Source organism: Wasmannia auropunctata, unplaced genomic scaffold (genome assembly GCF_000956235.1).
Source record: "Wasmannia auropunctata unplaced genomic scaffold, wasmannia.A_1.0 LD335994.1, whole genome shotgun sequence".
Classification (NCBI taxonomy): domain Eukaryota; kingdom Metazoa; phylum Arthropoda; class Insecta; order Hymenoptera; family Formicidae; genus Wasmannia; species Wasmannia auropunctata.
Genome location: NW_012026896.1, coordinates 562,832 through 573,699, shown reverse-complemented (window position 1 = coordinate 573,699; position 10,868 = coordinate 562,832). Strand labels below are relative to the sequence as shown.

Here is a 10,868-nt window from a genome sequence, read left to right as displayed (position 1 = left end):
TTCACACATACCAGCTATGTTTATTAAAATAATTCTGGTAGCATACAAAAGAAATAAGGTATTGTACCAATAATAATACTGTAGAAGGAAGATACGGGCATGTTTTTTGTACATACCGTATCGATGCCTAGAACATAGTACAAAAAAAAGGCCAATTATATGGCCTTGACCATAAGTGTAAAGCACCCTTGATTCATTACATTTTCTTGGAAAAGGCGATAATAAGAGTTAAAGGACTAATAAAAAAATTAAAATTAAAATTGTTATAGAAATAAGTATTTTTCAATAAAAATAAAATTTTCAAATTTCTTTTTCATTAGATACAGAATGTTTATGTCAATTTACGAGGGTGCTTTGTACTTACCGTCAAGGCCGCAGAATGTGCATACCAGCGGAAGAAGTAATGTATCGGGAATACAACGTTCCCGCGAGATTATTAGGACAGTTGAATCAACCATAACTCCCACGATATCAGCTAACAAACACCATTGATTTTTAAATTTGACATCTATTGAGATAATTTATATGTAGTCCGTTTACACTGCTCTGTCAGAACTCGGATTGCAGAAACAGCTTTCAGCAGTATCGTTAATACGAGTATAACAATTTTCAGCATTAAATCTTGATCCTACATATCCTTCCTACTATTGTCGTCTCAATTTCCTGCAAAGAAGCACAATTTCACGTCGTATACAACAGTCGAATATTTTAATTAGTGCAAATCGCACCGAACATATTCTATCCAATCCAAGCAGAATTTTTACTTACTTATTCAATTTAGGTTCTTTCAAGTTTACCGGCGCCTTTCTTCGTCTAGGGCGATTAGAGGCGTAGGTACTATTCTCCGAGTCTCGTACATTATCCTCTTCATCGGACGTGACGTCTCTCCTGCAAAACCGGAATACAATAAGAGCATGCGAGCCAAGAGAAAAATTCTCGCAGTGGCTTGTAACAATTCGTAATTATACATACACATTACTGGCGTTTTGGGTATCATTGGCCGACGTCCTCGGTTTAACATGAGACTCGTTGAGCTTCTCCAAAACGACTTTCGCTGCGCTCGGATCTCTATTATTCTCAGATTTGCTTGTGAATTTCGCCTTGCTCTTAACGATCGAAGAACCTCCAGCGTGACTCGTACTGTCTTTCATATTCGGTATCTTCGTCTTCTTACTACCACTTTTACTGGAATGCTTGGTCTTTTGCTGCGTCGGGGTGCTCTGGTGATTGTTAATTATAATTAATGGCAGTTTTTGCATGATATGGTCGTAATCAGATTCGTTCGAGTTACGATTCGACGCGGAAGATGCCACCTTCGAGACATTCGTAACTCTCGGTATCGCGGCGGTTACTTCGGCGTCGGTTTCGTTGCTGTCGGCGGAATTGTTTACCGCGATCTTCTCCAAAACGGGCAGTCGCAGCTCGTTCATGTTGAATTGCATATTTTGCGCTGACGGGCGCAGCATTAGGGTGAAATCCTCCTCCGGCTCTTCCGGCGCTTCGGATTGCCCGCGTCTTAGCGTCACGAAGCTCGCGAATTTCATTGTGCCCGCGTCCACGTTGCCGTCTTCAACGCTATTCTCTACGGTATTTCTTTCGCGATTCGATGCCGAAAGTATCTCGCAAATAGTACCGTCCATACTATCGTGCTCGCGCAGACCAGATTCAAACTCGGTGCCGTCGGCAGTGAGCGTCGCGTCTCTCTCCGAAGTTTGCGCATTGCTCACAGATTCGTTTAAGGACTCCTCTAGACTGCTTCCCGCCACGCTCGACTCGTCATACACTACCACTTGCGACATATTGTTGTTAACGTCAGATACATCATCGTGGTCGAGCTCCTCGGGCTCGTTATCCCGCGGCAAGGGATTGTTGAACCGCCAGCTTGGACCTTCCAACGGATCCTCTTCCTCCCAATTTCTAGTACTATTTTGCGTCAGTCTTGAGTTTTTTGCTACACTGGAGTTGCTACTAAAATCTTTACTAGAGATTTTACTTAGTCGTACACTGAGATCTTTCTTCGATGTGTTCACACGCGGTTCATCCTCCTCGCTCGAGTCAATCGACACCTGCGATTCCGCTATCGCGTTTATTCTGTCCGACAGATCGTGAGACGTGTCGTCATGACTCTCCTGACTTTCAATGTCTATCCTGGTGCCGATGACCTACGGAAAAATTCAGTAACATAATTCAGCTTAAATATAGGCAATTAAAGATTAGGCGAAAGTATTAAACGTACTATTTTTTTCTACATCACATTGGATGAAGCAATTCTTCTAATATTAACAATTTGAGTCATCATTTAGAAATCATTTAGGAGTATTCTTAATTATTTTATGGTACCACTTACGTTAATATGCTCCGCACTCGTTGGAGATTCACCGGACCATCTATTTTGCGATCGTGAAAACGATACTGATAATCGCTTTGAATGGTGACTTCTTCTTTTTCTTCTTAATCGTTGTTCCTCTGCCGCTGCAAGTGTATTTCAATAATTTTTATTAACTGATCGAGCATCATAATCAAATTGAATCGTGCTTAAGTAAATTAAGTAATTAAATTACTTAATTTACTGTTCGTGATATGCCATACCATTGAAGCGGGGTGAAGAAAGTGTCAGTCTTTCTGGCAGTCTGCATGTACGACCATTTTCCTGAAACAATTGTATATTTTTCAATTAACGTAACTCTCGATAGAATATATACCTACATATAGAAATAAGTTTCATACAGCATAATTTGTGCGAAACATAGTCATATAAAATGAATGTATATACGTACATATCTAAGGGGTGAGGTGGGAATAATTGGCGACCTAGTCTCATTCATTTCCTGACTTCTATTAGGTGTTACTTCTGGTATATCGCTCAGTCTTGCTATATTAAAACTTTCCATATTAACCCGGCTTAAATTTATTGTGGGCTTAGTAATAGTGTGCCCACTCACCATAGGCTTTACTACACCTTTAGCTGGCGGTTTTGTTAATTTGCTGGGTGATTCTTTCACTGAAATATATTTCAATGTAGACCAGATATTACGAAAATGTCTATGAATAATGCAAACAATGCATGGATATTGTAAAGAAAATTAAGCTGAAGAAATTCTTGAAATTTTACAGTATCGAAATATTTCTCACTTCCAGCTGAAGCAGATGATATTCTAGCAGCAGTATCAGACGCAACAAGCTCCTGACACATGGAGATCGTGTTCGTCATATAACCGGTCATCGTGACCAACATTTTCAATATTTCTTTTGAGTTATTCAGTACATTGGAAATTACAGTCTGAAACAAATAATAGGTAATAAATTAAAAAACTAAAAACTAGCATGTAAAATATTCCAGCTTGTAAAGCAAAAAAATTTGTATATACATGTAAGATACATATTTAAATTTTTAATATTTTAAATGTTATATATACACATAAATTGCGATCGTGGCACAGAGTTGTGCAAGGCTGTGCCAAAGATCCAGATACAAATCCCTCCCAGAATATACAGCAGATTTTTATTCAATTGTCACCTCTCGGATGACAATGGCAAACCACCCGAGAGTATCTTTTTTATAATAACTTCTTCTGATCGAAATTGATGTCAAAACTATATAAATTCTATTTACTGACACATGCAGAAGAAATTATGTTTCTGACATGAAACTAAGAAGTGTTTAATCATATATATAAAAAGTGTTTACTCCAGTTTATATAATTTATATATAATAGATATATAAATTATATAAACTAGATTAAACATTTTATATATATATGTATATAACGTGTGTGTGTCTGTAGGGGGAGGGAGGGTGTGAAGAAATTTATAGGTGTACAAAAATCTCTTCTCGTAACTCGTAAATATAAACACTGCTTACATTTCGTGTGTTGCATATGTGATTTAGTTGTTGTATCTCTCCGATCAGATCAACATTTTGTGAGAATAATGTTTGGTTGGTCTGTTTTTCTTGCGATAGCGCTTTCGCCAAGTAATTATTGTTGTGCTTTAACTTCTCATACACTGAAAGAAAAAAAACGGTATTATTCAATAGTCAAAATCATCGCCGTATGTTGAAGAGAGTGAGAGATGAACGATTCAATAGAAAACTCGAATCTTACGTGGTCTATAGGATCGTTCCTTGAAATGGACATTTTTCAAGCACTGCGTCCTTTTGGTCGCCAACACGCCAACTCTTTTGGCTTTCCGGATCGGCAATTTTGGCATCTTGTACTGCGCGTGCTATTCAATTCCTTGTCCAAAACGAACCTGCATGCAGACAATAAGACCATATACAGAGATTAAACTCGAGCCCACGAATTTATTTGGAAAATTTATTTTTCTCCTATATCTTCCCTCATTGTTTCCTTGTAAACAATTAGTCCATAAACAAAACAATCTTTTATTATTGTTTACTACCATACCCCAATCTGCGTCTAATACTCCAATACTAATGAAGATAGATATGCCTCCCCCCTCCCTCTCGTCGTGGAGAAAAAGAAAACGTACCTCGTAACGTATAAATCCAACCCTTTTTTCTTGCATACAAGTCTCTCATTAAAGATTTTCTTCTTTATTTGCAATCAAACGAACGCTCGTGACGACCGTGACACGCTCCCGCTCGCAACGAACGTTGTGATAAATCGCTTTCGAAGCGATATCGTTAAATCACGCATCGACCTGGCGCAAAACGTATGGTACCGTATAATGTATATATCTTCCATGTTAGTTCCATTCGGGCCATGAAGCATGAAGCACATAGAAAAACCTAGACAATAGGGTTACCACTACAACGGGAAAAATGCAGGCAACGAGAGCCGTGAGCGAGTTCCGCCAATCACAGTCGAGCGTTCTCGAGAAGGTTTCTCTTTCCGTTTGTCGCTTGCATACATTCATACGTACAAGTTTTTCAGACCGAAATCGGTGAGAGTTTCTCAAGTCTTCAGAACTTTTTCATTCTCAATATAAAGATCTATCATAATAATGTCCCATGAGGCTGTAATTTTGAAACTCTCGGCTGTCGTTGATCGATATGTGACCGCTGACATTTTTTCGTGTGTCATAACATAACCTTACGACCTAAACAACAGGTCGACGAATCGCAGCTGAGAATTACAAAATTTTGTCTTGAAAATTGTTGATCAATTCTCTCTCTCTCTCTCTCTCAAAGGTCATAGCACATAAAACATCGTAAACGGTTTACGAAATTAAAAACTTTTTATTTAGTATTTCTTCCAAATTCAGTAAAGGCAGAAAGTCAACATAGAAAATAAGATTTTGTAAATCGGCTTGATTAAAATATGTAATAATATAAAGTATAAGATATTACGATCGAATTATATAAACACTAATAAGAGTACTTTAGAGTATGGAATGCGAGTGATCGGATTCACCAGTTTCCTACAGAGTTCGCGCTAAAAAAAAAAAGGTTTATATATTGTCCTTCAAAGATTTAAAGATTGCCCTTTTCTTTCAGTACCGTGAAAATTCCATGGGATTTACCATCGCCATCGGAAGTAATTCCTTGCTTCTCGTTCAATTCCTCTTCCTCACTTGGAGGCTTAAAGAGAGACAGGGAGAGCAGCCCCGCCGACGCTTCCTTTCTCCGTTGGAAGCGAGGTTCGGCCACGTGTGCGGGGGGCACTGTTAAGCCCGTATCAGAACCGCGTCGAGGGAGGATCGCACAAACTATGCGAATTCGAATTGCAAATCGAAACGAATTAAGAGACTTTAAGGCGATCCGATTGGCCGAATTCTAATCCCCGTCATTCCCGATCACCAAGTTTCCGTCGCCTTCAGTCTTGACAGGGCACGAGGCCTTACATATACGACCACCTGGGGCAGAAACGTGTGCGAGACGTTTACGCGAGACCGAGAGGAGAGAACGTAAACTGTTTTTTTTTTTCAAGTGATCCCAGAGAGCCTGAAAGAAAGGGGAAAAAAATTGGCGGAGGCATGCCCGCGCGAGTGTGAATACCGTGGGACGTATCGTCGCACGCACCGCGGTATGTATCGGGAGGCCGAACGTTCGTATATTAACGCACGTCACCGTGCGTGACATCCCCGTACGGCTCGGCTCTGTCGTTCGTCGAAGTGTCGAGTTTCACGCCTGTTGCGCGCTTTCACGGCGCTTTCGTTTTTTCCGCGGGTCGCCAGACGATGAGCCCGTCGTCCGCGTGGACTTGACAGTCTCGAGACGCGTGATTGTTGGACGGGAGAGAGAGAGGGAGAGAAAAAAAGAAGTGACGCTGCAACAGGCTGTGTATATATATATATATTTAAAAAAAAAAGGATAACCTTCCGTGACGAGGTTAAAGTCCACCAGTCCAGTCGAAGTGCGACTCGCGACCCTCGCGACATGCGATCATGTCTTATGTAATGAGTCACATGTTTACATAGTCCGGACGTCGTTGCGCGATTTTAAAATTCTCCGTGAAAGTCGACGAAAATATACTTGCGCAAACGGTAGGTGTACAACGTTTCGCTCAGCGAAAAACGCGGGGGACCGTGAACCGCGAGGTCATCTCTCCCACCCGACGGGAGTCTGACGACGACGGCGAGTTTCGCTCCGACGATTAATCTCGGACTCGTCTTACCGAGCCTACGAGTTCATTAACTTGTCAATCCTTTCGTTGTCTTCGCACGCGGCTTATGTAGTTAAAAGTACCATTTAATAGTAGTTAACCGTAGTTTAATACAGTCGGAGCTATCTTTGCTTTTTTCTCTCTCTCTCTCTCTCTCAACATATACATTTACATATACATTTACGTCAGAAGAAACGTTGACGTGTTGTAAATTCGCGATAAGAGATATTTACGGATGCATTGAAGTACATATAAATAAATTATCCATTCTTTCGCTCGAAATTTCACATCGAGAATGAATATGGAATATTGCGATAAGAGCACAAGTCACAAAAATTTCCATTGTCTCTTTCCGTACGAAGCAACGAACGATTATATATTTGCAGACCTGCCGTCAATCGTATTTATTCTGAGACACCATGTCGCAATACGAGGACATTATTATGGAGGCCAAAGAGAAGGAGGAAAATTTGCCGACGGACTTGAGTGGGATGCGACGCCGTATCCCATGGAGCGATCGTGTGTTGCTGAACAGCGAAATTCCGGGTTTACACGAGGTGAAAGAGTTATTGGAGGATGACGATGCGAGTTGCCTGGCGGAAGAGGAGGACGGGGTCGGGTGTCCGTTGCCCTCGACGCCGGAAGATGATCATCTCCTGGACTGTGAGGTATGTTGCATCCTTTCATCTTGAAAGGACATATATGATTTGATTCTATGATTTATTTATAATTTCAATTTGGATTCTAATTTTAATTTTTAGTTTAAGACAATGTAATATAATGGACGATCAGTTGAAACATCTATTTATATTACAGATGACAGAGGTATTAAAGGCAGGAGTATTGAGCGACGAAATCGATCTAGGCGCGCTAGCACATAATGCAGCGGAGCAGGCTGAGGAATTTGTTAGAAAGGTAAAAAAAAGGATATTCAGATGAGTGCTATAATAATGGCCGCGTTCAGCAGAAGTCAGCATTTAATAAGCGGTTTTGCATCGATCGGATCATATTTTCAGTTTCTAAAGGCACAGTGCAATATCTCAATAAAGAAAACTTTTGACAGTTGCAGGATAAAAATTCTGTTGAACGCAGTCCGCATAACAGTAGAGAGTTGACTAGTAAACATTCAGAATTGATTTACATGATAACTTGATATTGTTGATCGGCAAATTACGAATTTAAAGCTGGAGATGTTGTTTTGTGCAGGTATGGGAAGCGGGGTGGAATCAGTGTCACTTTAGAAATCTACCGAGATGGTTGCAAGATAACGATTTCTTGCACGCTGGTCATAGGCCGCCGTTACCCTCGTTTTATGCATGTTTTAAAAGCATTTTTCGAATTCACACAGAAACTGGCAATATCTGGACACATTTATTAGGTATGTTGCTTTTTCTTAATGCGGTATTAAGTAACACTAAATTTCTCAATGTGCACTTTCTAAAAAAAAAAAGAGATATACATATATACATATATCATATTTAAGTATAATTTTTTTATATTCTGTGAGAGTTTGGTTATCAATCTCGCTCATAAAAATATTTTATTCCTTACAGGCTGCGTTGCCTTTATTGGTATAGCTATATTTTTCCTAACACAGCCTCCTATAGAAATTCAATTGGAGGAAAAATTGGTATTTGGTATCTTCTTTGCCGGTGCTATAATTTGCCTAGGAATGTCATTTGCCTTTCACACAGTTCATTGCCACAGCGAATGTGTGGGAAAGCTGTTTTCGAAGCTAGATTATTGTGGCATAGCTATGCTTATTATGGGTAGTTTTGTACCATGGCTTTATTACGGATTTTATTGCGACTACCAACCTAAGCTAATTTATCTGTCTGTCGTGGTTGTCCTTGGAATAACCAGTATCGTAGTGTCATTGTGGGAGCGTTTCGGCGAACCAAATTATCGTCCACTCAGAGCTGGAGTTTTTATGGGTTTTGGACTTAGCGGGGTAAGTCATATTTTTCTCAAATTATATCTCACTTCAAAATTTCTATTTTAATTCTTTATCTAATAACATTTTAACTTTGTACTTATTATTGTTGCACAATTAAGGTAATACCAGCTGTACATTATGCCGTCGCCGAAGGTTGGTTCAAGGCGATTAGCCAAGCATCCCTCGGATGGTTAATACTAATGGGATGTTTGTACATATTAGGCGCGTTATTTTATGCTTTAAGAGTACCTGAACGTTTTTTCCCAGGAAAATTCGACATTTGGGTAAGTGCTATTAAAATTTTGAATTTATAGTGCGACTCGATCTCGAGATTATTTTGAACGTGTATTATAACTGAATATCTCAATTTTACAGTTTCAGAGTCATCAAATCTTCCATGTATTAGTAATCGCGGCTGCTTTCGTTCATTATCATGGCATTACGGAAATGGCAATGCATCGAATGACAATAGGCGACTGCACAAATCCGTCGCAGGTGTTGGCTTTTTAAATCTGCGGGCACATACCTTCATCTTGTTGATAACTTTCATATGTCATTAATAATCTAATAAAAAAAGAAAGACTACAAAGATTCCTAAATCTTACGCCAGCATATTTGTGCTGCTGGAAGATACGGTAAACATGTCAAATAGGATGGATATATTTAATTTCACTCAAATTTATGTTAGAATATATTTTAGAATGCGTTGCTTATTTAATTGAATTTATTTTATTAACTTTGAAGCTAGTGATTACTTTTTGAAGATGTCTATCTAATTGTAAGCTGTTTGAGAGATATTGTTGAGATTATATTTAAACTTCCTTTCGATCAATGCAGTTTGGATATACGTATATATTGATGATATGTGATTGTGATATACTTCTTTACATGGACGTATCCAAGGGAGGGGGTTAAGAGAGTTCGAACTTCTCGAGATTTTTATTTATTTTTTTATCTTTAATTATAAAATATAACTACTTTTGACTATGAGTAAATTTTTTGTTCTCACATAAAATATTATTGTCTCTTCGTTACGATTATCCAATTCATTAATGCAAAAAATTCCTATTTATGCTACTGTTATTAATAAACTCTTCTTCCCCCCCCTCCCCGAAAAAAAATTCTGGATACGCTTTCATGCTTCTTTACAATTGAGCGAATTAAACATTAGTTAAAAATCTTTTATATACAGAAAATTTCAGTGCACGCTTAATGATGAAATGATGAAGTCAGTATTCAAGCTGGAGTTCTCTGAATTTCTCTGAATGCGCGAGGTGTGAAAGTCTACATATCATATTGAAAGATACACTCTATCGAATTCGGATATACTGTAAACGAAAACTGGAATTCCGACAGAAGTATACACAATGTAAGCTTAAATGGCCATGTAATACTTATATTCCGACATTTTGGAAATTGTCTTTGAAAATTATATGAATATTTATATATCTCTTTTTCCTTATAATTCTCTCTTCATTCATTTACGTATTTATACTATGTTATATTATAGCTATAGCGAGATAACAAATAATTTAATTATACAATTATTAATTATTATACTGAAGATTAAAATCATCGAGCGGTTTTTAGATTACTAAAAATATCCAAGTATTAGTTGCTGTTATCTATCGGGCTTTGACAAAAGGGCTTTGATAAATTATAAATATGTTTTCTTATAAAATTTATATACTTGATAGAATACGTGCGAGACGAAATACACAGACAATAGGCAACGAAAACGAAACGCATATGTGACTAAGATTTAGGAAGCAGCCGTTGCTGTATGAACGATTTTGTAGTATAAGTACTATGAAATCTATAATATATTTTGAACAAAGTTATTGTTAAAATAATATATGGAAATTTGTTTAATATATACTATACTATTATTATATATGTATATATATATCATATATGTATATATATATATGATATATATAATATATACATAAGATACGTGATGTACCAATCTAATTTTTTCAAACACATTTCTTATTTTCCAATTTGTATACCATATTCAAAGTTCTTAATATATATATATATAGAGAGAGAGAATTCTGATAATATCTACATATATCAGATGTATCAAAAAATTTTATATATAAAAGGACTCTGAAAGGAAGAAAGAAGAATGGTCTTTGAATTAAACATGATTGACTTATATTCTGGGGTCTAATCAATTGTTAAAGTGTCCACTCAACTTCTGCTCCCAATAACTTTTATCTGTCCGAATGATTCCTGTCTAATTTCTAATAACTTTTATCTCCTTTTAAATCACCACATCCATCTGATGTCCATTTCTGATGTCAGTTCTAAGAATTAGGAAAAAAAAATAAAAGAGTTAAACCGAGATTAAAGTTTAATCT

General features: G+C 37.7%; 3 protein-coding genes across 6 annotated transcripts; 2 read left to right on the top strand and 1 right to left on the bottom strand.

Moving 5' to 3' along the window:
• On the bottom strand, window positions 1-4,706 carry LOC105453818. 2 transcript variants are annotated; one of them, XM_011696031.1, is made up of 11 exons: window positions 4,492-4,706; window positions 4,104-4,251; window positions 3,863-4,005; window positions 3,133-3,280; window positions 2,778-3,001; window positions 2,590-2,650; window positions 2,348-2,472; window positions 1,392-2,162; window positions 973-1,220; window positions 769-888; window positions 1-663 (listed from the first exon to the last, which is right to left on the bottom strand). In XM_011696031.1, the coding sequence occupies exons 2-11, from the start codon at window positions 4,207-4,209 to the stop codon at window positions 645-647; spliced, it is 1,965 nt and encodes a 654-aa protein (XP_011694333.1). In that variant the 5' UTR covers window positions 4,210-4,251; window positions 4,492-4,706; the 3' UTR covers window positions 1-644. The 2 variants fall into 2 exon arrangements, with proteins under 2 accessions (XP_011694333.1, XP_011694332.1); XM_011696030.1 differs by having other exon boundaries at window positions 973-2,162.
• A 58-nt stretch (window positions 4,707-4,764) lies between these two features.
• On the top strand, window positions 4,765-5,919 carry LOC105453816. Its single transcript, XM_011696026.1, has 2 exons — window positions 4,765-4,905; window positions 5,459-5,919. The coding sequence occupies exons 1-2, from the start codon at window positions 4,784-4,786 to the stop codon at window positions 5,739-5,741; spliced, it is 405 nt and encodes a 134-aa protein (XP_011694328.1). The 5' UTR covers window positions 4,765-4,783; the 3' UTR covers window positions 5,742-5,919.
• Window positions 5,780-9,967, top strand: LOC105453817 (adiponectin receptor protein). 3 transcript variants are annotated; one of them, XR_974920.1, is made up of 8 exons: window positions 5,780-5,987; window positions 6,953-7,234; window positions 7,383-7,481; window positions 7,773-7,944; window positions 8,120-8,517; window positions 8,622-8,786; window positions 8,878-9,137; window positions 9,695-9,967. XR_974920.1 is itself a non-coding variant. In XM_011696027.1 (7 exons), the coding sequence occupies exons 2-7, from the start codon at window positions 6,986-6,988 to the stop codon at window positions 9,010-9,012; spliced, it is 1,218 nt and encodes a 405-aa protein (XP_011694329.1). In that variant the 5' UTR covers window positions 5,780-5,987; window positions 6,953-6,985; the 3' UTR covers window positions 9,013-9,967. The 3 variants fall into 3 exon arrangements, 2 of the variants coding, with proteins under 2 accessions (XP_011694329.1, XP_011694330.1); XM_011696027.1 differs by having other exon boundaries at window positions 8,878-9,967; XM_011696028.1 differs by lacking the exon at window positions 5,780-5,987 and adding an exon at window positions 6,063-6,447 and having other exon boundaries at window positions 8,878-9,967.
• Window positions 9,968-10,868: the final 901 nt, after the last annotated feature.